Below are 26,742 nucleotides of genomic sequence, written 5' to 3' on the forward strand. Positions count from 1 at the left end.
TACAGTGATTTTTTTTTTAACATTTATTTATTTATTAGAGAGAGAGCAGGATGGGAGGGACAGAGGGAGAGGGAGAGAGAGACTATAAAGCAGACTCTTCCCTAAGTGCAGAGCCCAATACGAGGTTTGATCTCTTGATCCTGAGATCATGACCTGACTCAAAATCAAGAGTCAGACACTCAACTAAGTGAGCCACTCAGGTGCCCTGAAGTTTATAATGATTCTTAAGGTCAACTTATGCTGATATTACAATCAATAACATCCTTTCTGAAAAAGACACAAAGTTTGTAACTAAAGTTGGTTGTAAGAATGAGAGCTTTGCCATTGATGATAAACTCGTACTTTTTTTTTTGATGCTTTGCTTCATATATCGGTGAAGTTACTCTTTAACCTCTCCATCAGTCAGTGACCTTCGTTTATCAGAAGATCCAATAAGATTTCCATGAACAAAACACATGTTCCTGGCCAATTTGTGTATTCCTCTCACATGATACTCTCAGTTGGCTGTGTTATTTATTGCACTGTTGATTCCACGTTGAGAATATGTGCAACATACTTGATGTGGTCTATTTCTTTTGTGACTTTTTTATGCTGGTGGCAAGCCACTGTATTAACTTTATGACCCTCTAATTGGTCAGAACTCTCAGTTTGAAAACCACTGATTTTACTGTTACTATTATCTGCTAGAGTGGGGCCAGCCTTCTAAAATCCTATGGCCTTCCAGAGGTGGGGTAGATGCATGAAACATAGTCAGGTTTCTGTTGGAAGGAGGAAAAGAGGGCTGGAGGCTAGAGGTAAGGACAGGCAATCAATACTGTCCAGCTACAGGGACTGCTTACTACTTACTTAACTGTCCCAAGCATCTGGTGTGATTTGACGTATGTGAAGTTATTTGTCTTCATTCTAATGGCTCCCAACTATTACTTTTAGTTTTTCCTATTTGTTCGTAGTTCTGTCTCTTTCCTCAGGTATTTTTCTTGTCTTTCTCATTGTGTTTGCTACTTCGTTGTCTACCATCTCCTTCCCTCTAATTTTTAAAAGCACCCTTTTCATTTTGCTGCTTCTCACCTGCTTACACCAAAAAAAGACTATCCAGCTTCTTAAATGTGGCTCAAAAGAAATCAGGCTCTCGGGGCATCTGGATGACACAGGTGGTTGAGTAATCAACTTTTAGTTTTGGCCCAAGTCTCATCTCAGGGTTGTGAGATCAGGCCCCATGTCAGGCTCCATGCTCAGTGTAGTCTGCTTGGGTTTCTCTCTACCACCACCCCACTGACCCTGCCAATAGTAAAATCTTTTTAAGAGAAAGTAATCAGATTCTCAGCAAGGTCTTGGGTTTTTCTTTATGATCCTTTTCATGATTATGTTTGCTTTTTAGGATTTTTAAAATTATGTCTTTGGTTTTTACCTGTGGCCTAGACAACCAACCAAGTTATCTCTGAAATACAAAAATGCTTCTGAACCCTTCAGTCTTTCGGAAGCAAACTTTTACTCTTACTAAAAGAAAATAACAAGAGGGTGGTTGGGTTATGGACATTGGAGAGGGTATGTAATATGGTGAGTGCTATGAAGTGTGTAAGCCTACCAATTCACAGACCTGTACCCCTGGGGCAAATAATACATTATATGTTAATAAAAATAATTAATTTTTAAAAAGATAACAACATAATCATAACACCTAGGGACCCTATTTTCTTTATGGCCTTTCTGGGAGTTTAAGGTTATCAAATTTAACCTTGTTTTCTTGAGACAAATGGAGACGGATGCTGACCCACGGTTTCACTTCTGGGTTCACAACAACTAGATAGTTGTAGTTTCACAGCAACTAGAGAACCTTTAATTTTAGAATTATGAATAACACTAAGTATATTTTGAGATACTTCTCAGCCAATAAATATTTACTTTCAAACACTGTTTTTTATAAATTCTAAGATGCACATTTTCCTACATTTTTAACATCTCTGAAATCAGGATACTTCTTAACAATTAATGGTATCTTAGAGTTGCTGTTGACCCTATGGCAAATCATGGTGTAGTTTCTGTGTGGACTTGATTGGTAATCTTGGAGTCATGACTGAACTGCAAACCCTTCACTGTTTTAGTCAACAAACTGGTGAACAATAAAATATTTAAGGACCTTTAAAGAGAGAATAGTTTTGTTGTTGTCCAAAATCTCTTCTGTTCATACTTTCTGTTAAGATTAAGATAGAACCACTATCAAAGTTTATAGAATATCAGAGACTATAGAATATTACTCTTCCAGGAAGTGCTTTGTTGCCTAGGACCTTAAGAACATTAAGGACAAAACTGAATGAAAAACTTGGACATTGAAGACTCTGAGTAAAAAAAGTAGACCAGAAGAGTGAATGCTGAATTTGAAGAAGTTTTAGGAATACCTTAACCAGTTTAGATTGTTTATAATTTCCTTTTTATCTCTGCATGATAGATGATTTAAGAACTTTCTAAGTAAGTCTAAAAGAATTCTTTCAATATTTAAAAATTAGAATTTCAAGTAATTAAAGCATTGTGTCATGATTTAATAGCAGGGGCACATAAAACAGTGCATCTTGTAAGTAATAGTATCTTTAATGTGATGAAACATTTGGTTTACTGTCAGACTTATTGTATAGTGGTGTATTGCTTCCTACTATAATTTACTCTATCTCCTCTTAAGAATAACTAAGGGATAATATACACATGTAAGTGAAGATAACACTGCCAGGCACTGTGTGAAACGTGGAGACCAGTATGTCTCAAAGTGTGCTCCTGGAACCAGCAGCACCTGAGAGGTCATTAGAATGCAAATTCTCAGCCTTTCCTATACTCCTCCGCCCACGTCCACACACACTGGACCTACTGAGTCTGAAATTCTGGATATGGCGCCTGGCAGCCTGTGTTTTAAACCCTACAGGTGATTCTGAGGGCAAGCTCAGGTTTGAGAACCACTGCTCTCGTAGAGTTCTAGGAAAGTAAAAATTACTGGTGCTGTTGTATTGAATGAAGTTAGGTGTGTGAGTGATTTAGAGAGTAAGAAAACAGATTGCCTAAGTTCAGCTCAAGTACATACTAACTATACGTTTAAGAATAAATGAAAAAATTTACCATGCTGTGTCTCAGCCAGGTACCAGAAATATAGGTATGTAATGAAATAGTCCAAAAACTACATGTCCTTCATTATGGGTTGACATTTGATCTTTATCTTTTTAGCACGATGTATCTCAGACTTTACTCAAGGCAACACTGGACAGTGTTGTAGAAGAATGTGTCAGCTTTGTGGGAGTGGATATTAACATCTGTTCAGAAGTTTTGTTAAGGTGAGACAAGGGCTCTGTGGCTGAAGATGATAGAACCTTATGTTTAACTGACTGTTCAGTTTAAATTTAGCTAAAATAAGGAGACACGTGTGTAAAGTTGTCAAGTACAAAAAATCTTTGAGTTCATACCTTGCTTGAGCTAATCAGTTTGAGGGGAAGACATCATTTAAGAAAAGAATTGTAACAATTCACATTATCATTTTTAATACTACAAATCTAAAGTGAAAAACATATGGTAACCATTGAGTGCGTTAGTGTTGCTAATAGAATTTAAATAAGGTTAACATGGAAAAGAGCTGTTTCCCACCACATGAGAGTAGGTTTTTTTCACTAGTTCAGTCTTATGCACACTTCTGTCAAAGCTGGCAGGAACCAAAAGATAAATTCTGAGGGTTCAAGGTGTAGTTACCGTATTTTTACCTTGATTCTGCAAGTCACATATCAAAATCCTTATCATACTATAATCACGTCTTATATACTCAGTCCTGTTTTACTGTGGTTATAGAAGAGCTGCTTTCTTCATTCATAAGGTTTGCAATTATTACACAAGTCTGCTGACGCAGCATGAAATTCTGGAACTATGTAAAAAGATCTGGACTCTTCAGCTTTGAAACTAGTATAGCAGAAAATACCCCTTACATTTTTTTTAAATTTTATTTATTTATTTGACAGACAGACTTGACAAGTAGGCAGAGAGGCAGGCAGAGAGAGAGGAGGAAGCAGGCTCCCTGCTGAGCAAAGAGCCCTATTGGAGGGGGGGGAGGGGTGCTGGATCCCAGGACCCTGAGATCATGACTTGAGCCGAAGACAGAGGCTTTAACCCACTGAGCCACCCAGGCGCCCCTACCTTTTACATTTTAAGGTGTTGCTTTTCTACCACAGCTACCAACATTCCATAATTTCACATATGGAATTCAATAATAGAATTAAAAATCTCCTAAATTGTAGTTTTTTAAATTGACACCAAGCACACTTCCTAATAATACAATTTTTATATTTTTATACTAACCATGACCTTCATGGAGAAGTACTTTTCTGTAGTTCAAGTCTTTACGTTAATGAGAACAGGCTGATTTAAAAAAAAAAAAAATAGGGTAGTAAAATGCAACTGTAGCAATTGTAACTTTTGCTGCTAACTCACTTTGTAAATGAAAGAATAGGCATAATTATTACTTGATTCAGAAGTAGAAGGAATGTGAATAGTATAGAACTGTCAGGAGCAGTTCTTTTTCTTGTACCAGTGTTAACTAGTATACCAGCATCTTTATGACAGCTACTGTTTTATCATTATTCTGTACTCTCTTGTCCTTGTCTCCCTTGGACAACTCTGTCCCCCTTTGTCTCTATTATTTAACTCCCTTTTGGTTAACAACTTAGAGCCACATGACAGTATGTAATTGCAATTGTTTTTGTAATGCAGATGTTTTATATCATTGGCTTTTCAAGTGAGGTCTTTTCTTTGAATACTATTGGAACTGTTGTGTCTGCCACATTACTCGTTTTATTTATTTTTTCTAGGCACATTGCAGGACTCAATGCCAACCGAGCCAAAAATATTATTGAATGGCGAGAGAAAAATGGGCCCTTCATCAATCGAGAACAGCTGAAGAAAGTGAAAGGTCTGGGTCCAAAATCTTTCCAACAGTGTGCTGGCTTCATCAGAATCAACCAGGATTATATTCGAACATTTTGCAGGTGATTAGTAAACTGTCTGCTCTGGATTCTGTTATCAACCTCCTCTCTTACTGTTGCCCCTCCTGCTCACTGTCCTCAGTCCTAGGTGTCCGCCTGTTCATTCCTTCCTTCAACATGTGTTGATTCTCTGATCTTTGTTAGGCACTGGGAATCCAGCAGTGAACAAATCAACAAATTCCCTGCTCTCATGAAGTTAAATTTTAGTATGTGAGACCAACAATAAATAAACTAGTAAAATAAATAGTTGCAGATGTCGTAAATTATACAAATTAAAACAGAAAGATGTGACACTGTCTTGGGGAACAGTATGAGTTTATTACGCTTTACATAAGTTACTCACTGAAACGTTATTTGAGCCAAATTTTGAATGACATGAAGGAGCTCGTCACAGAGGGAATGGAAGGAAAGCATCGTAGGCAGAGTGTACAGTACAAGTGCAGGGTCCCAAGCATGACCAAATGTGGTGTATTCAGGAAATGAAACTGTGTGACTGGAGCATCCCACGTGGGAAGGATTTGCGCAAGAGGAGAGGACTTTGCAGTGGCTGTTTTGTATTGACAGCTGTTTCCCTAAGTGTAGTTGGACCTCCTCAATCCCTCCTCCCTGAAAACTGACCAAAGGATAATTATCACTTGTGTAGATTAAGAACTGAGTTCTTGCTCTCATTTCTAATCCTGGTAGCACAAAACCAAAGAACTTGGGTAAACTTCTTAGCATTTAACATCATGAAAGAGTAGTGTGGGTTTTTGTTTGTTTGTTTGTTTGTTTATGATTTATTTACTTCTGTGAGAGAGAGAGAGAGTGAGAAGAGGTAAGGGCAGAGGGGGAGAGAGAGAATGAGAGGGAGAGAGAGAGAGAATCTCAAGCAGACTCCCCTCTGAGTGCAGAGCCTGATGTAGAGCTCAGTCCCAGGACCCTAAGATCATGACCTAAGCCAAAATCAGGAGTTGGCTGCTTAAACAACTGAGCCACTCAAGCATCTAGAAAGAATAGTTTTTTTTGTATTTGCTTTGGGACTGTTTCATTCATATTATTTTTTTTTTACAAAATTATAATAAAGGTAATAAGAAAAAATAATATTTATTGTGCAAAAGACTAATAAGAGAAAACCAGCCCTGCTGGATAATAATAATAATATAAAATTACCATTTAGTTTTGATGTAGAAATGGAAGAAAATAGAGTCTAAAATTTACCAAAACATAGACAGAATTTAGTTTATGATAATGGAAAAGTTTCAAACAGTGAGGAAAATTAACTATCCAACAAGTAACCTTATGGCACCTGGCAGGAATTTGATATGCATAGGGGAAGCTCTACTTCTGCTTCATATCTTATACCTAAATAAAACCCCAATGAATTATAGACTTAAATAGAAGAAGTGAAACTATAAAAGTACCAGAAGAAAACATGGATAAATTTTGCAGAACATTGGAGGGGAGAAGGCCTTTACTAAGTAGACAACAAAACCTGGATGCCAGAAATGAAAAACAATTGAGGATAAAATAATTCCATGTTTCTTAGTTTACGTTTTTTGACTACTTGATTAGAAAATTCACACAGTATAAAAAAGAATAAAATAAAAAGTAAAGGGCACCTCAACCTCTCACTCTAAATAGTTTCTTATATATGGCTTTCTGAAAGTAAATTGACACTTAGATCAACTTGGATGTTTATTATTTAAAAATGCATACAGAAGGGATTGTGCTATCCAACTATTGGGAACTTACTTTATTTGTTTCAGTATTATATCTCAGATTTCTTTTCACATATTACATATAGGTATATGTCATTATATATAGTGTTTGCATAATAATTATTTTATGGATGGACCTTAACCTAGTGTAATCAGTGCCCTATTGATGAACATTTGGGTTCTTTTTAAAGCCTTGTGTTTTTTCAACTGATAACGAAGTACTTGAAAATTCATGACTGTTACATCTTCTTGATAGATCATACCTTTACTCAGAATGGACTACTGCTATCTCATTGAGTGTTTTTTGCTTTGAAATCTGTTTTGTTTTTAAGCAGTGTTGCTACATTTGCCTTTTCAGTATGCTTGGTATTTTTTTAATTTTCAAACTTTCTATGACATTTAATTTTTTATATGACTCTTATAGACAAGTGGATTTCATGGTTTTGTTCAATTTTATATTTGTGCCTTCACATTTATTACATTTATTGATAGGTTTTAGACTTAATCTTTTATCTATTATATATTTAATCATCATCATGCTTTCTGATTTCCTTTTATGCTGTTTGTTACATTTCTCAGCTAACAAGTTTTCCCACCTCATTTTTAATCTCCCCTTCGTGATTTCAAATTGTATGTCTTTTTCTGGTGATTATCCTTAAGTGTCATTTAGAGTGGCTTCTGTAGTTAATAGGTGTCTCTGTCCTGGAGAAGATCAGCACTGTAGGCCTTGTCCCAGCCTTCTGCCCTTCAACTCTATCCATGAGGAGATGACCTGGGATTTTAATTTGAGTTTCAGACTGTCCTTTATATATATTTCCATAATTAATGAGTCAGTAATAAGTTTTTATCATTTCCAGGCTCATCACTGTTTCTTTTAGCCCACATTATCACTTTTCTTTAACTTGTTTTTGCTGGAGTATATCCTTAAGAAATTCTTTTCAGAGAGGGTATATTTTATGGGTTGTACTTTAGTCCTCCATGTCTGAAAATGATTTTAATTTTCCTCTCCTATTTGAATGCTAGTTTGGTGAGGTATATGATTCTAGATTCAAAATCATTTTCTCTCAGAACGTTTAAGATACCTGTTCACTGTGTTCTGGCATCTATGTTTAACAATGAGAAATCTTATGCCAGTCTGATTCTAGTTCTATTTGAAGTAATCTGTTTTATATTTTTCTCTTAATTCTTAAATCATATTCTAATGTTGTCCCACAGTGTGTCTAACTTTAGTCTTTTTCCATTCATCCTATTTTGTACTCAGTAGGTTCTTTTAATTTAAGAACTTGTAATTCTCTTCAGTTCTGGGAAATCGTCTTCTCTTTCTCCTTCTCCTTTTTCTTTTTATTTAATTTACATCCCCTTGTTTTTCTCTCTTCTCTCCTAGAATGCCAGTTATACCAGCTGAATCATTTAGGAATGTTTTTGGCTTTAAGTAACAAGAAACGCTATTAACAGTGTTTAAATAAATACGTGATAATTTCTATGGGGCGAATGGTCAGATGTGGGTGCTGTTTGTGTATAGTTGTATGTCAGAGAAATAAGCACATTTTAAAGATTTCTTTTCTTCCCAACCTTCCCTCCCTTCCCACTCCTTGCCTCTTTACATGGTTACAGTAGTCAGCAAGCTGAATCTGCTGGTCAAGTTCAGGGAGTTGCTGTGACATCTTCAGCAGGTGTTGAGGTCACAGATGAGAAACAGGGCAAGAAGAAGTGCAAAACTGCAGTAAATGTTGTGCTGAAGCCAAATCCTTTGGACCAAACTTGTATTCACCCGGAATCGTATGACATAGCGATGAGGTAAGTCTGAGGCCACGTGAGAATTCTCCATGCCCAGAGTGAGTTCCCTACAGCAAATGGCCTTTGTTTTGGCAAAATGAAAACTTAAAAAATATGACCATGTTTAACATGACAACATTTTTCAGAAGTTCCGCATTGCTGAGTTATGTGACACATTATTTTATTTCAGTGAGGAATGAAACCATTATTCCTGGAGCAGTGTCAAGCTAATAAACCCTGGTATTAATGGTGAAGTGTGTGTAATGGAAATTGCATGGCACTCTCCTCTGTTTGTTTTGGAAATTAACGAGACACAAATGACTAGCACCTGGCTTAAAGCTTGTGCTTATCTAAAGATAAAGCCCTTTTGAAAGTAAACAGCCGACTCTGATTTCTTAAGAAATATGGCTTTGCACAGTTATTAGACTCTAAGAAATGATGTACTTTTAATGAGCATACATTACACAAAATGACATGGGGGAGGTTTTTTGCATACAAGGAAACATTTAATGTAAGGCATTAAAAAATTTAATACCACATTTAATTAAAAACTTTTTGATTAGTTCAAAAACAGTATCTTGCTACATCACTAAATATTTTAAGACTTTTAGTGAGTTAAATGACAGTGGGTTTAAAAATAGTGAATATTTTAACTTCCCCTGTGCCTCAGCCTAGATGATTCCTGCCCCAGCCTCCTACAGCTAACCGTGTGTTCTAATTTTTTATGCCAAAAGCAGTTTGCCTCTTCTAGGACTTTATATGAATGATACCATACAGTTGTACTCTTGTGTAAGACTTCTTTTAGCATAAAGTGTAGAGATTTTTATCCATATTGTAACAAGTATAAGTAGCTTGTTTCTTTTTATTGGCTAATATTTCATTGCATGAATATACCACAATTTATTCTCCTTAGTGAACTACCTTTATACTCTTTCCAATTTTTGCCTTTTATGAATAAAGCTGCTATGAACATTCTTGTACGGTTTTTGTTGTTGACATTTGCTTTCATTTTTCTTGGAAAAATACTTAGGAGAGGATTTGCTGGGTCATAAGGTAGGTGAATGTTTTAGTTTTCTTATAAATTTCTAGACTTCACTCCAATATAGTGGTACTATTTTACACCAACAATATATTGTTCACCAACAATATATGAGTTCTGGTTACTTCACATCTTCACCATTATTTGATGTTAGTCTTTTTAACTTTAGCCATTCTTGTGTATCTGTGGTAATATCTCTTTGTGGCTTTAATTTGCATTTCTGTGGTAACACTGAGCACTTTCTCATGGACTTATTGGCCATTGATATACCCTCTTTTATGAATTCTGTTCATATCATTTAGCCATTGAGTTGTTTACCTTTTTATTATTGGGTTGTGGGCATTTTTTTTTTAATGTATTCTGGGTACTAGTTTTTTGTCAGTGTATGTTTCACAAATATTTTGTCCCAAGTTGTTCTTTACTTCTCTATTTTCTCATTTGGTGTCTTTTCAGGAGCAGAAGTTTTGAATTTTGACAGTGTCTACTTTATCAATATTTTCCTTTTATAGTTATTGTTTTCCCTGTGCTAAGAAACTTTTGCCTACCTCGAATCGTGAATATATTTTTTAGTGTTTTTTCCCAAAAGCTTGATGCTATCAGCTTTTACAAAGGTCTGTGTTACATGTGAGGCTACATTTCATGTATGATTTGAAGTAGGGGGTCAAAGTTCATTTTCTTTTTCCATTATGAACATTTACTTATTTTTGACACCATGTTAAAAAACAACACAACTTTTTTTTTTTTTTCTCTATCCATTGCTCTGGAGATGATTGAAAATCAAGGGACTATATGTGGGTCCATTTCTGGCTCTGTTTCATCTGTTTATCAATTTCATACTGTCTTGATTACTGTAGCCTTACACTAAGTTTTGAAACAGTGTAAGTCCTCCAACTCTGTTTCTTTTTTAGTATTGCTCTATTCTAGATGATTTGCATTTTCCTATGCATTTTAGAGCTTATCAATTTTCATTAAAAAACAAAACCTGGTGGAGTTATGATTGGGATTACATTGAGTCTGTAAGTGATTGTAGAAGCAGCAGATGTCTTCATAATATCTATTGAGTCTTTTGACCATGAACTTCTATCTTTTCGCTTATTTTAGTCCTTCATTTCTCTCAGAAGTATTTCAGAATTTCCACTGTATGGGCTTGTATATCTCTTATTAAATGTATTTTATATTTTTCAACACTATTATAAATGGAATTTTAAAAAATTTGTTTCTAATATATAAAAATACAATTTATTTTGCATAGTAACCTTGTATCTTGCAGCCTTGCTAAGTTCACTAACTAGTTCTAGTGTTTGTAGATTCTTTAAGTTTTCCTGTATAAACAAGTTATCAGCAAATAGATGAAAGCTTTACTTCTTCTTTTTTTAATCTTAATGCTTTTTATTTCTTTTTCTCACTCATTGCAATGTCTAGGACCTTCAGTACTGTTTTGAAGAGTGGTGAAAGTGGGCATCCTTGTCCTCTTCTCAGTCTTAGCACATGGTTCTCATTCTTTTAATATAAAAAAATTACGGTCTCATATTATAGTAATTATATTTTTAGTGTTAGTTATTTAAGAAGATGAATATGTGCTGCACATGTAAGAGATTTTATACACTTCTTAAAAAAACTGACATCTCCTTGGGTACTAAATCAGCATTTTGTTACATGCAAATCAGTGTCCTTTTTTTCAATGTCTTTTTTAGTGTACATTTTGTTTGCTTTCATGATATTCTAATATAGTTCATAAATTTTTCAACTTACTCTCTAATGTAGGCACAAATTTTTTATTTCTGCATATCTCCTTTTTTTTTTTTAAAGATTTTATTTATTTATTTGACAGAGAGAAATCACAAGTAGATGGAGAGGCAGACAAAGAGAGAGAGAGAGAGGGAAGCAGGCTCCCTGCTAAGCAGAGAGCCCGATGCGGGACTCGATCCCAGGACCCTGAGATCATGACCTGAGCCGAAGGCAGCAGCTTAACCCACTGAGCCACCCAGGCGCCCCTCTGCATATCTCTTTTTAAAAAGCTGAATAATACGCCATCACATGATTGAACTGTAATTTATTAATAGCAGTACTAGTAGTGGTTCCTTATGGTGGATTCCTAGAAGAGGAGTTACTCTGCCAAAGGGTTTGAGAGTTTTTGTGGCTCTTGATCTACATTGTGAAGTAACATACTAATTCATAATTACCACCAGCTGTGTTGGAGCTTGAGAGATCTTTAATTTCTCCTGTTAAGCAGGACTTTTCTGCCCATTTTTACATAGGCCACTTTCTGTGTTTGGGGCATAAAAGCCCTACAATAACTTCACCCTTCTCTGTGCTTTCCTTTTGGAGCAGCCTTGTCTCTTAGAAAGAGGGTGCTTATGGACAATTTCATGGGAAATTTTGTCTATATGAAGTTCAACTCCCAACCTTTAAATCTGGCAACAGAACTAGTAGTTTATCTAATTAAACTTACCATCCCCATTATCTATCTTGGAGCTGTGATAGTCATTTCTGGCTTTAAAGCATACTCAGTATGGGCATCATCAATATCACTCAAAATAGGTAGTTCATTTCATACAGTCTTACACAAGTGTCTTCCTGGGGAAGTAAAGCTCATTAAGGTTATGATTAGGTCATCATTAGTCTGACCTCAGTTCTGTAAAAGGAAGTCTGATTGCAGTTAAGTTCACTTTTAATTACATCAGAAAACCAGTAGGAATGTAATGGTTTTCATGCTCCCCTACCATAATGTCACTCTCAGAAATACACCAAGATGTGAAGCCATTAAGTTTTTATACTTTTGTATTTATGGTATTCTCCCTCACATACTATTTTAGAAAATTGAAGGCATATTTTTTAACCTGAGTTAGTTATTTAGTGTTCTTTAAAAAGTCTACCTTTTTAAACTATTTTTATTACTTTTTTGAAGTTTTATTTTACCAGTTTTATTTACATGTAAGGATTCTCTATTAACTATTAAAGTGCTTTGTTGTGTGAGCTGGAATTTTTTCTCACTTGTTTACCTTTTTTATCTCCTTGTAATGCTATTTTGTTTTTGAAATATGAATATTTAGTTTTTATGAAGTACACCTGTTTTTGTTTTTATGCAAATTAGTCTTCTGTTATGATAACTAATCTCTGAGGTCAACTCAGTATTTCCCATACTTCTTTCCTATTCTTTATGGTTTTGATTTTTACTCTGTAAATTTTATAGTTAATGGTTATATTTATTACTTAGAATATATAGAACACTGTGGTAGGGCCTGAAGAATATAAAAATGAATAGAGGCACTTCATGCTCTCAAAGAATCTACCAAAGTAGGCTGAAACTATTACTTTCAAAAAACCGTAATAGAAATCAGTAGTCGGTGCCCTTCATGAAACACAAATGACAGAGGCATCATTTCCCAATGGGGTTGTCAAGAAAGGGCAAGAATGACTTACAGTGTTTAGACTGAGAAACTGAAAGGATGAACTGCCATCATCTGAGATGAGGAAGGCTATGCTTGTAGCAAGGTTTGGGGGAGAAACCTGGAGTCGAGCTGAAGGCCTGTTAGGTTTGAGCCATCAAGTAGGCCGTTGGGTACATGAGTCTGGAGTTTGGAAGAGTGACTAGGCTAAGGATATAAATTGGAGAGTCTTGTGCTTATGCAGGTCCTCAAAGCCATGGATGGGAAGAAGTTACCATAGAAGAAACCAAAGTTTAGTTTTTCAACTTTTCTTTTCCCTCTTCCCTCCATTAACAGTGTCTCTAGTATTCATGTTATTTTTGCCATTCATAGCCAGTAAGTATCTTTTACACCCTTCATCCAATCTTTAGTGAACTGTATTGAATGTCCTTTTAAAATATACCCTTTTATAATATACCCACTTCTCAACTCTTGTGCATTCCTCTTAGTCTCAGTCACCATCATCTCTGCCTGGATCATGACTACTGCAATTAGTCTGACAGGTCTCCCTGCTCCTACCACTGCCCAGCCAGATAGTCTGTTCTTAGCACAACAGACAACTAGATCCTTTTAACATATAAATCAGGTGTTGTCTTGATTTGTCCTAAAACCCTGCTATCACTTCCAGTTTCACTCAGAATTGAGACCAAATCCTGGTAAGAGCTTCCAATGCCCTTTTGACCTGATCTCCTGTTTTTCCCTCCCTTTTTCATTCTACTCTAGCCATGCTGGCTTCCTTGAACATCTGTGAACATGCCAAGCCTGCTCCCATATTAGGGTCTTTACACTGTCTGGTCCCCCTTCCTGGAACACTTTCCCTGCAGATATCTGCTCAGCCAGCTCCTTTACCTCCTTTACCTCCTCAAGACTGCTCAGGTGTCACCTTGTCAGCAAGGTCTACACTGCCTAACCTACTGAAATTTGCATGCCCTTACCTATAATAAGCCTGGTAATTCTGATCCCCGTTACTCTCTCTGCTCTTTCTCTTTTTCCCTCAGCACTTAACTATCTTTATCAAACTTTACAACCTATGTATTATAGTAAGCTGGTCGTATCTTGTCGGTCTCCCTGAGAGCAGGGATCTTCGAATGTATCCCAAGGTTGCGGAAGAGTACCTGGAACACAGCAGGCACTGTGAAGGTATATGTTTAGTGAATATATGAGTGAATAATTCTTTCAATACTGGCCTCAGTTAGTGAAAAACAGTAGTTCCATTAACCATTCATTATGAGACAAGAGAGGAAGACCAAGCCTTTCTATTCATTTGTTGTTTTTGTGCAGGGCTGGTGAGCATGATGGGAGAAGAGGGAGTTACGAGGTGAGGGAGAAAAGATCATACAGGTTTCAGTTTTAGATATATGAAGTTTGAGTTGCTAAGATGTTCATGAGAACATCTCTTGCAGGCAAAAGGAAAGGCAGACCTAGGACTAAGGAGGGAGGCCTGGTCTAAACATGTTGATATGTAGGATTGGACTTATCAGTGGGAGGCGAGAAATAAGGAGTCATGTGAGTGGATGCACTCATCCAAGGAAGCATGTATAACAAGAGGAGATGTGGCTAAGGTCAAAAACTTGAAGATACCTACATTTAGAGGGCCAGAGGAGGAAGAGACGTGAGAGAAAATAGAATATGAAAACAAAAGTTATGAAAGAAGGCCAGTAAGTTGATGGTGTCAAATATGGCAGAATGGGTAAGTGGTTAAAAGATGCATTGACATTCAGGGGGTCATTAACTGAGAGTAATTTCAAAAGAGTGGCAGAAATAGAAGCCAATCTGTAAGAGACAAGGAAAGCAAGCAATAAGAATTAGAGGCTGATAATTCTTCTGAGAACTTTGGTAGTGAAAAGAAGGAGCCATGTGATGGAAGTCCAGGAAGATAAAGGGTGGTTGTTGCTTTTAGCTTAGAAGAAGCACAGAATGTGGAGACCATAGCAATAATAAATACCTCTGTGGCCAAAATCAGAGGAGGAAGTAGTAGAGACATGAAAGATACTAGAGACATTCATAACATTATAAAGCTAAAAGACCTTGTTCATTTAGCTTTCACTCCTCACTCTCACCTGCTACATTTAGAGGTGAGGCAAGTAGGACGCAGAAAGACCAAAAGAATGCCAAGGTCAAGAGTCCTTAATAGCAACCTATGAGGAGCAAGGGTGGGGAGAGAAACAGAATCAAGGGATGGAGGAATAGCTTAGGGAAGTTTGGGGCAAGATGAGTAAAGATATTAAGACATCTAAGGAAGGGGCTTTTAGGGTAGCTTTGAATTTTTCAGAGAAGTAGGCAGTAATCAAGTAAAAGATTTGGAACAGGGACGCCTGGGTGGCTCAGTTGGTTAAGCAGCTGCCTTCGGCTCAGGTCATGATCCCAGCGTCCTGGGATCGAGTCCCACATCGGGCTCCTTGCTCCGCGGGGAGCCTGCTTCTCCCTCTGACTCTGCCTTCCACTCTGTCTGCCTGTGCTCGCTCTCGCTCGCTCTCTCTCTGACAAATAAATAAATAAAATCTTTAAAAAAAAAAAATTAAAAAAAAAAAAAAAAGATTTGGAACAGAATGGCTTCAAAGGATTACTGAAGGAAAATCTATCTGTAGCAATAGTAGGTTTCTTAATCCCATGTTCCACTCAAATCTCCTGAAATATGGATTCTGTATGTTGTTTTCATTGACATTTCCTAAAAGCCTTGCATTCTTCCTTACCCTCTCTCACTTAAAAATATCTGCTGGCAGTGGTGGGTACATCTCTAGGATGAATATGATACTCCTGCCCTATACCCAGTTCCTCTTCTAAAATGAGAAGATACCAAATGTAGTCACTATCAAGTTGCTTCATTTGAAATGCACATGCCCTTATTCTGAAAAACAACAGAAGGAAATTCTTTTAATGCAATATTCAGGAAATACATCTGCAGCAGAACAGCATAAAATTCTACACACTCTATGTGAAGAATTCATTTCCTACAGATCCCTTAATAAAATAAATAGGCAAAGTTTCCTTTAATGGAGGAGGTAATGTTTTCTCCAGAGGAAGGGAAGAGTCTGATTTCAGCCATGTGATGATAGAGAATAACAGTCAAATCTAACATATTCTGATACTCTTTTTTTTTTTTTCCTCTTAGGAAGCACACATAACACAACTTATTACTTTTCTGTGCTAACATACCATCTTTAAGGGTATGATATCCTTAATCTGAAAGATTATTGTGATTAAATTTAAATCTGGCTCCAAACTAGTTTTTTAAATTGTGACTAGTTAAAAGATCAGGCTTTGGAGTTAGTTAAGAGCTTAAGATTTAGAGTGCCATAGATCTGGTTCATATATTGGTTCTATCAGCTGAATTATTTTAGGTAATTTACTTTATGCATCTGAGACTCAGTTTACCTTAAAATTGGGAATAGTAATATACCAGCCTCAAAAGATTGCTATAAGGTCAAGTAGATGATGTTTCTAACATGCCTGGCAATAATGAGATACTCAATGAATGTTTGTTGTTTTTATTGGACTATTGACTATTCCCCAAACCTGACCTGAACCATATTTTCCTGTTTCTGACCCTTTAAACATCTCTTTTCCTGTTTCTACTGGTTAAAATCTTCTCAAAGACCTAGCCTAAATATCACCTCCTGCATGAAATCTTACAAAGATACCCCATCTGGAAATGAGTTCTTCTGTATACAACTTCTGTGCTTCACAAAGGCCACTTACTAATTATTGCCCTGTGTTATGGTTATTTGTAAGTTTTATCCTATTTTGGCACAAAATGAAATGTCTAGCTTAATTTCAATCTAGGTATTTTTTTCTTTAGTCTAAACAAGCTGAGATCAATGCAATTGCGTAAGCAGAATTGTTGGTAGACCATCTAGATTGTCCTTTCTGCTGTTTCCTATCCAACAAGTTGAAAAAGTACTTCAGAATCCCTTGGGGATTGAAGACATTTTCAGACCTCCCCAAACTGAATTCTATGTCTTCCCAGAACATGTGTGTCCAGACTTTACAGACTAGAAAACAGAGATAGAACATGAAAGAGGATTACTTACATTTTCTGTTATCATTTAGAAATTGTCACAATGTCCTCATGTGTGAGTGATTTCATTATGTAGGATGATATGGGCTATGAGGAAAATTGATGCTATATTATCAGCAGAATGAAGTCCAGAAACAACCAGTTTAAGGGTTGCTGCTCCCCCATGCCTATGTATTCCATTTTGGTTGATCCAGAGAGTCAAAGACAAGTATGTGATTTTTCCTTTCTCTTGACTAAGGTGCTAGGAGGTAGTGTGTTGTGCTGCAGGTAATGCAGGTTTGCACATGTCACAGTGAGGCCTGGCATTGTCCCAAAGAATATCCTGCATTTAGAATTTGGTTCACTTCGGATAGTTAAGCTTGAAGGTTGTTATATTCTTGATTTAACTTGAAAAATGCCAGCACTCGCTTTGATAAAGCATTTACTAGGATTTAATTGTTATTTCCATTTTGGCCATTATGGAGGCACTGAAAAGACTAGTTTCTGTGAGTGGTTAGTAGCCTGTATAGCAGGACTGTGACATGGATTAAGCAGTTGTGTTCCAAGAATGCTTTGTATCAGTAGCTGTACAGGGCAGTATCTGCACTCTCGTCTCCTTTATTACTGTGGATGTACCCATTTCCGACCCTTACAGTCAATGCTGAAAAGTATGTTTTCAGAGCAGAAACAGCCATGAATTTAAAATTGAGGTCTAAGATAGGAATAATCATACAACTGGACAAAATATTTACTTGAGGAGGGGGGAGTCGTCTATACAAAGGCCCAGTAATATTTAGTCTTAATTTACTAAAAACTCATATCAGATTTTTAAGAACAGAAGTTGGTCAGTGGGCACAAACTTTCAGTTACACATTAAGTTCTGGAGATCTCATGTACAGTATGGTAATTATAGCTGTGTTATAATACATACTGTGTACTTGACAGTTCATGACTAGATGTTAGATGTTCTCACCACATAAAAGAAATGCTAATTATGTGACAGGATGGATGAGTTGCCATGGTGGTAATCATTTTGCTGTTATGTAAGTATATGGAATCAACTAGTTGTATACCTTAAACTTATACAATGTTATATATCAACTGTGTCTCAGTAAAGCTGGGAAAAAGAGAAACAAACAAGAGTAAAATTAAGCCAATAGATACACAGAATTCTGTGATGAGATAAATGGTTAAATGGATCCCAGCCTATCATAGTCTAAAAGTAGTTGGGGCTGGGGTTTGGGGAGGCTCTGTAGAGGTCCTGCCTTGCTCCCTGCCATAGAGCTACAATAAGTCAAGCCAGAGAGTGACAGGTGCCCCATGCTGAAGACCTTTAATGAGTGAGCACATCTTAACCTCTGTTTCTTTCCCATTCCTGTTCAAGGATTTAGCATCTCAGAACTCTTCTTTTAGAATTGCACTCAGGGGGCACTTGGGTGGCTCAGTGGGTTAAGCCTCTGCCTTCAGCTCGGGTCATGATCTCAGGGTCCTGGGATCGAGCCCCACATCGGGGGGGGGTCTCTGCTCAGCAGGGAGTCTGCTTCTCTCTCTATCTCTCTCTCTGCCTGCCTCTCTGTCTACTTGTGTTCTCTCTCTCTGTGAAATAAATAAATAAAATCTTAAAAAAAAAAAAAAAAGAATTGTACTCAGGGTTTTGTCATACTCTTTCCAAACTTAGCTTTCTGCCCAGCAAGGAAGGAAGTCTTTCAGCTAATAAACAGCTGTACCACAGGGAGTTTAGATTGTTCTTTTAAAAAGCAAAAAGAAAAACACAGCAGCAGCAGTACAGCAGTGACATTCGCAGATTTGATATTCGTAGTTTTGACCGGGAGCAACCCAGAAGGCACATGACTTGAAGTGATTTGTAATTTTTCTGAGCAGTAAGTCACTTAGCCTACTGAATATACCTAGCACACCTCCGCACATCTAAAATTCACCTCGGTTTTCTTCTGCATTCGCACGCCAGCTAACTTCTACAATGATAAAAACATGTTTCTTTGTGGGAAGCTTGCCTGAAAAGAAACCCAACTACAAATTCTATATAATAAGTGAAGATTAGGTAAACAGATGTAAGAAATTATTTGCAAATTTGAAAGTTCTTACATTTTTCTGGACTTGCCCACAAGAGTTGGCAGCATTCGGACGTGAAAATTAAGGCAGAATCATTGCTGACTTTTGGTAAGTGATGTCTTAGCATGTTTATCAGTCAGTTACCCCCCTCCGTAGCTCCTATAGAGCTATGATTAGACAGCCATAGACGGCCTTTTAGGAAGAGGCCCAGCATCATGAAAAGGAAGCCAAACCTAAACTATAAAGATGATAAAAGGGCAAATTATAAAGGTGATTTTTTTCTTCTTATTCGTAAAGCCTAAAAACATCATACTGTAATTCCCAGGAAGTAGCATTTATCATATTTTCAAAACTGCCTTCACAAAAGAGAAAAATGATGAAAGAGAATCTAGCCACTTGACTAAGCTGTGGGGTTCTTAGCAACTGACTGTCATGTCTCGTGTCTTACATGCTGTTCCAACCCCCACTACCCTGCCATGAAGTTCAAGGCAAGGCTGGTAGAGAAAACTAGGAAGTTGAAGAATTCTAGGTACTGCCTGACTTTCCCTTTGCTCATTCTGGAAGCAGTATAATACCAGACTGCCTGGGTTCAAATCATGCCTGTTTGAGCTGGGAAAGTGATTTAACCTCTCTGTACCACAGTTTCCTTGTCTGTTAAGTGAGGATAATAATAGTACCTACTTCATGAGATGACATGAATTAATGTATCTAGAATTCTTAGCACCTGGGAGAAAGTAACCTGTTGTTGTTGCTGTAATTATTCTTACTGATGTGTTGTCAAGTTCATTTATTTATTTATTTATTTATTTAGGTAATCTCTACACCCAACATGGGGCTCGTACCCATGACCCTGAGATCAAGAGTCACATGCTCTTCCAGCTGAGCCAACCAGATGCCCCCCTTATTGCTGTTATTTTTGTTGTGATTACAGAGAAGCTGTCAAACTGAGCCATTAAAGAAAAGGGGGGTGTGGTTTACAACTGTTGGTCTCCCAGAGAAAAATTGTTTTACCATGTGATCGGCTATAATTTGGGTCATTGAACATTGTTAATTACATTAACACTAGGGTCTTGGGACTAGAGAAAATGTTGTGGTTTCTCTGCTTCGTATGTGGAGCAGCCTATTAGCACCAGTGGAGGAGTGGCCAGGAGTTACCAGCCAGCCACAGCAATGTGCTTGCTTCAGTCTCTTTTATCTCCAGAGTATTGGCCCTCTCCTTCTCTCCTCTTCTTCAGGCTTAGATCACTCAGTCTGGAGCCTGAAACTCAGTAGGGTATTGATCTAGTGTCCCATTATCTCCCTCCTCCCTTTCCTGTCCTGTCTCACTATGGATTTTAACGTTAGCCTGTCTTCTAACTTTCTGTGTGACCATAGGCAAATTACTTTGACCTCAATTGCATAGTCTTTAAATGGAATAAAAATGTCTCTGCCCATTCAGAGGCAACCAGGGGTTTTATGGAAATGACAGATGTTAAGCATTTTCAAATTCCTTGAAAGGGGGATTCTTTGACAGGACGAAACTCATTGTAGAAAGGCTGTTTTCCCAAGGAAAATAGTCCTTACTCTGATACATAGGCTTTATAGCCTAGTAGCGCCAGAGTTGTTTTAATTCCAGCTCTGCCATCTAGCCTAGTGGTTTTGAGTACCACTTTTTTATTTGCCCTCTTCTTTCAAATACTCACAAGCACTAATCCACGTTATGGCTTTACAGCCAGTAAATTAAATTATATGAATTCTAAACACAGTGTTTTTGAGCTGTGTGAGTCTACAGCCTTTGAAACCACTAACTTAATTTTGTCCAACTCTTACTGAGTAACTTAAAAAGAGCCAAACTTTTTCCTTTTGAATTTGGTTTGAAAAATAATAATAAATTGTTCCCAGGCAGTGGTTCTGGGTGCCAAATTTTATCTAGGATCGAAATCTTCTGTCTGTACTGAATATTCCCCAAAGTAAAGGGTTAAGGAGTGTTAATGAAGAGATGATCTATGACAGCTTTTACCTTATCTCCAACCTTGTGGTCTCAGCTGTGTGACTTTGGGCAGATCATTTAATCTATCAGAGTTTTGATTCCTTGATCTGCAAATATATCTCCACAATAAATTTTTGAGATAATTACATGAAATCATCTTCATTGAGCACTTTGAGAGTATGCTTATCTGCATATAAAATCCTACCTCTTAAAAGAACAGATTTAAGTGGAAGAATATTTATTCTGACATACTGTCGTTGCTTAAAATAAGACTCCATAAGCTCATTCAAGGCACAGGCTCTGTTACCATCTTCCATAGTCTTCTTCCACAGTAAATGCTTAATGAAGAAAGCTGAGTATGCTTTTCTAAATTATTTTTTCAGATGCTTCAGAATGCTTCAATTTTGTCACATTCCTTGAAAGAGCCTTGATATTTTAGCAGATTTTTATCATTTAAGGGTATGTGTATGTGTGTGTTTAAAACAACCAGACTCAATGGAAGGGGGGTGACCAAGCCAAGTATATAGGGTTGTTGGGTTTTCTCTGGTTCTTTTTATTGGAGGGGGGTATTGTTGTTTTAAAAATGTAAGAAAATTAATATTTTTCTTTGTTGCTTAGAAATTTATTTCTAAAGCTGTTCCTAAAACAGGATTTTAGAAATTTTTAGGGTAGTAATCACATCATTTCAATACATGATGTTTTCTGATTTTTATGTATCATACTCATTTCGATGTATATATATACACTTTTGGGGTGTTTTTTTTAAAAATATTTTTTATTTATTTATTTGACAGAGATAGAGATCACAAGTAGGCAGAGAGACAGGCAGAGAGAGGGAGGGAAGCAGGCTCCCCACTGAGCAGAGAGCCCAATGCGGGGCTCAATCCCAGGACCTCGAGATCCTGACCTGAGCTGAAGGCAGAGGCTTAACCCACTGAGCTGCCCAGATGCCCCTGGGTTTTTTAATTATAGTTTTAATTATCATCACATAGTGTACCATAACCTAGCAAGTGGGTCTGAAATAGGAAAAACTACATAAAAATCAATACTACAGCGTGCCTGGGGAGTAACTGACTCTTGATTTTGGATCAAGTCATGACTCGGGGTCCTGGGATCCAGCCTTGTGTCAGGCCCCGCACTCAACAGTGGGTCTGTTTGAGGATTCTCTGACTCTGCCCCTCACCCTGCTCATGCTCGCTCTCTCTCTCTCTCTCTCTCTCTCTCCCAAATAAATGGATAAATCTTCTTTAAATCATTGCTGCTTACTTTTTGTGGCACTGCTTATTATTTCACTGATCTTAGATGTTTTGTGTGGTACAAATATATAAGCACATTGTAACTGGCTTTTTTTTTTTTTTAATAAAGCCAATTCCCTATACTAAATTGCTAAAATAAAACAGCTTTGTAAGGGTATGTTCTCCTATGTACAACTAATACAGCATGCATGCTGTATCCAGTTTCTATGCATGTACACCAGATCTTTGAAAAAGAAGGAAACATTTAGTAAGTTATTCAGAAGTTAGAAGCAGGTAACAGTCTGATGCTTATAAACCAAGTCTTTTGGAAGACAAACTGCATTTCCTAATCTATGACAGCTTCTTCCTTTCAATTCCTCTTGTTTTTGTTTTTGTTTTGTTTTGTTTTGTTTTCCTGCTACTCATAAATGCAAGAGTGTGTTTAGATGCCAGGGGAGTCGGGGTGCCTGGGTGGCTCAGTGGGTTAAAGCCTCTGCCTTTGGTTCAGGTCATGATCTCAGGATCCTGGGATCGAGCCCCGCATTGAGCTCTCTGCTCCTCAGAGAGCCTGCTTCCTCCTCTCTCTCTGCCTGCCTGTCTGTCTACTTGTAGTCTCTGTCAAATAAATAAATAAAATCTTTAAAAATATATATATATATAGATGCCAGGGGTGTATTTAGATGCAGGAAGTGCTCAGATGCAGGAAGGGCTCCAAAGACCCTCCACGTGATACCACGCCAATGTGGGTAAAGATGTCCCTGGCTGCTGCCTGGATAGCTGCACCCCATTTAAAATTACCCTCTCACATTAAAGTCTGTAAAGGCTTTCAGAAAAATTCCTTTATCCTTTCTGAAAGGGTTGCGTTGTTAAAAGTTTATCTGCAGTTTTCAAAAGCCAGTTAGCTGTAAGTTCTTGTGAAAAATTGCTTGCTGTCAATTTCTGTGGTAGATTACATTCTCAGGAAAGCCATTTAAATATTGCCTTCACTGATCTACCAGCTTCTGCAATATGGTACATTGTTCCAAAATGTCCTTGCATTCTACATGGATTTACCAGTACTTGTAGATTTTGCACAAGCAAAGATTTTTTTTTAAGGATTTTGGCCCAGTTCAGTGTCTTGGTTTCACAAAGAGGTTAAAAGTTTGAAAAGATTCTTTGATGATTAAAGTGCAAATCACGTTGCTGCCCTTTGCCTTGGCTGCTGAGACAGCAGATGTGGTAAAGCCGGCACTCTCTCTTTAAGTTGAACTAAATGTGCGCTGCTGTGTGTTCCTGTGTGTAAATTCAGCTCCCTGTAGGTGGTGTGAAAGGAGCAATGGGTCTCTCTTTTTTTGCCACATTGGAATTTATATTTAGTCTTTAATATTAAGACCTAGTAGATTTTAAAAATACATATTGAATCTGTGGTTTTGGTGTTAACAGATTATTATTAACTTTCATTTGTGTCCCACCACTTACTCTATACTCTCAGTTAAGAGGGCCGGGTTTCCTCGCTAGAGTACAAGCTCTCTTTTTAGATCATTGAGCATCTCCCTGAATTACAAATTATGACCTGCTTTGTCTGTACCTGCTTATTTATAAAATGACTGCTCTTGCATTGAATGTTTTGTTTATTGATATAATTACAACTGAGTAAAACTAATGGATAAAAGTAAGCCAGTATGAAAGTCTCTCTTGGAACTGTTGAGAATGGGTAGCCAGCCATAGGCACCTTGCCCTTACAACATGGTTCTTTCTGCTGTGTGTTGGGCGCACCTCCCCCCGCCCAAGTACGTGCTAATAGTAAGTTGTTCTTAAAGTGATGGGCTTGCATTACTATGGTTCTTCTGTGCTCTGTGGGGTCCCACAGTACTTTAATGTAGAGAACCCGGTCCTGGGCTCCCATACTGAATAGGTATATCTGAAGTCTTACAAAGCTTGAGAATTTCATATTCTTTGGAAAGGATCTTACAAAGACTTTCTCCGAAGGGGAAAAGCATTGCATTAGTAACAAGTTTCTGTAGAAAATATCAGAGATTTTAGGTTATATAAGCATTCTGCTTGAAAAACAGGCATTATCTCTGCTGCAAGTTCTGTATTTTAACTTTGTGCAGATGTGTGCTAAAAGGACATGATGTGCTTATTTGTTGCATTTATGCTACTTTTGGAACTTTAAGTAAGATGGATGAAATTACATATTAAATAAAAACAGAAGTTCAGGCCGCAGTCCTTAGCAAGCTGAAAAAGCCCTGCAGAGACATTGGAGAAAATGATGCTATGACTTTAACAATGCATCAACTTTTGAGAGAATTGTCTACATAAACGCATTTATATAGTCATTTCTTTGGAATTTATCGGTATTAGCTGTCTCCTGTTTAAAACTAATCTGCCATTAAATCGTGTTGGTGAAATGTTGGCAGAAGTATTGTGTTTTATATCTTAATCTAACATATCACTTATTTTGACGTAACTGCAGTTATAAACAGACACACACTGATGTGTATGGCATGAAACTGTAGTCCGTGAAAATAGCTGTGCAGCCTTGGGCCAATTATTTAACTTCCCTGAACCTCAATTTTCCTTTTCTGTGTGATAGGACACCCAGCTTTTAGGATTCTTGTTAGGATTGAATGAACACCTCTGTCAAGCACTCGCCTAATGCCTAGCACTTACTTGTAGGTACTGGGTTCCAAGCTTAATAAAATGCAGTTTATTTTTATATGGTATTTTCGAGGCAGAAAGCATTTTATATTGAGTGTGATTTAACGTACCCAATTCTAAAAAACTCTGTATTGCATGTTACTTATCAACCTTAATTCCAGGGCCAAAATTCAGAAAATGCAGCATAAATTTTTCTTAGGCTCTTTACAGATTGCATGTTTCTTGAGTGATTACCAGGTATAAAGCATTGTTTCCTGTCATTTACGGTTGAATATATTTGAAATCCAGGAAGGTAGAGGTTGATCTGAATTCTGTTCCCAGTTCATTTTATACATATTTTATGTATACATACATAAATTCATTCATTTATAGTCCCACCCCGCTTTGGTTTTTGCTATTTTCCTTTTTCTGTAAGCCCGTTGTAACTTGAAGAAAGTTTTCAAAATAAAGTAGCATTTGACTTTGTTCCATAGTCATTTAAAAATAGGGTTGATCAATATGAAGCGTTAGCTAGGAGCACAATTTGGTACTTTTTTATCGATTTCAGTTACCAGTGCCCTCAGGCTTCTGTATGTGAGAATGAAAATGATATATGAAATAGGCACCCGTGTTAAACAGACCAATTTTCTTCTTACATCTGCAACCACTATAAACAGAATTCTTTATATGGAAGTGACTTTGGTAGCAGTTAGTGTCTCTCTCTCTCTCTTTCTCTCCCTCTCTCACACACACATACACACACACACACACAACCTTAAGACTCCAAACAGCCTCTTGAGCCAGTGTTTTTGTTACTGAGGCCAAGACTTACACAGTGATTTGGGAATTTTCTGCCATTTAGTTAACTTTCATTAATTATGAAATGCAGAGTTATAGATTTACAGCCCATGAATATGCTTTGGCATTTTAACAGTTGATTGTAAGCCAGAATCTTGAGGATTTGAAAGATATTCTGTTGAATAGCTAGTTGCAGACTGATCAAGCCAAGAGGATAAATACCAGGGCAGCCTGCTCAGCAGGGCATGCATTATTGAGAAAGTTGTGCAGAGAAGTTGGCTGTGGCAGAAGTTGTCATGTGTCATCTGTCCCGTCAGAGCTTCAGCAGCTGTTCCCTGTCACCAGGGCCCTTATGTGCTACTGGTTGTCCAATAGCACTAACAGACACTGGCTGCCTCTCCGTTGGGCTGTGGAAGCCATGGACACACATACATTGTATGTCTTACTGGCCACCAATTTGAACGGAAGCTCATTTATAAAAAGAGATATCAAGAACTAATTCTTTGGTCTTCTGTTAGACTACTAACCAAAATATATTCTCAAGAGAGTTAGTTGGGATTTTGGAGAATCTAGGTTTTTGACTAAATATATGGTTGGAAATGTAGGAAGATTGTCCATTTGAACCCAAAAGGATGCCCTGAGTGAGAGATGAGAGTGCATTCTCCACCAGATGCCAGACGAGGACTGCATGATCACTGAAGAGGCTCTTCTGGTTGAACACAACTTAAAGACTGGAAATGAAAGCATTCCTTTTGTGATAATGTAGCAACCTGCCAAATGGGATACATCCCAGTTCTGATGACAGACAAGCCTCCAACAGTTTCCTTTTTCCCTTCTTGTGTGCCAGAGACATCCTTAGAGGAAAGGATTTGAGGGCATTAGTATCACTATCTGTCTGATTACTGTGTTGACATGTTTAAAGTGCCATTAATCATAGGAAATGGAACTTAATGATGTCAAAAAATACCCAGCCAAGAACTATCAAGAAAGTAAGCTACAGCCCAATATTCAGATGAAATTGAAGGGGGAAATGGCTTAACCCTTTCTTTTTTTTTCCTTAATTAACTTATTACTGAATTCCAAAGCTAAGTAATTCAGAGGCAGCAAG

General features: G+C 37.3%; 1 protein-coding gene across 2 annotated transcripts in view; it reads left to right on the forward strand.

Moving 5' to 3' along the window:
• SRBD1 (S1 RNA binding domain 1) overlaps nt 1-26,742 on the forward strand; it is a 197,784-nt gene that overhangs the window by 165,483 nt on the left and 5,559 nt on the right. The window contains exons 17-19 of one of the 2 annotated variants that reach the window (XM_004752992.3): nt 3,208-3,314; nt 4,833-5,009; nt 8,318-8,500. In XM_004752992.3, coding sequence (XP_004753049.1) covers nt 3,208-3,314; nt 4,833-5,009; nt 8,318-8,500 — 467 coding nt within the window. The remainder of the gene's footprint in view (nt 1-3,207; nt 3,315-4,832; nt 5,010-8,317; nt 8,501-26,742) is intronic. The other variant, XM_004752993.3, reaches the window with a different exon arrangement.

Source organism: Mustela putorius, unplaced genomic scaffold (assembly GCF_011764305.1).
Source record: "Mustela putorius furo isolate JIRA1106 unplaced genomic scaffold, ASM1176430v1.1 tig00000224_pilon_pilon_pilon, whole genome shotgun sequence".
Lineage (NCBI taxonomy): Eukaryota > Metazoa > Chordata > Mammalia > Carnivora > Mustelidae > Mustela > Mustela putorius.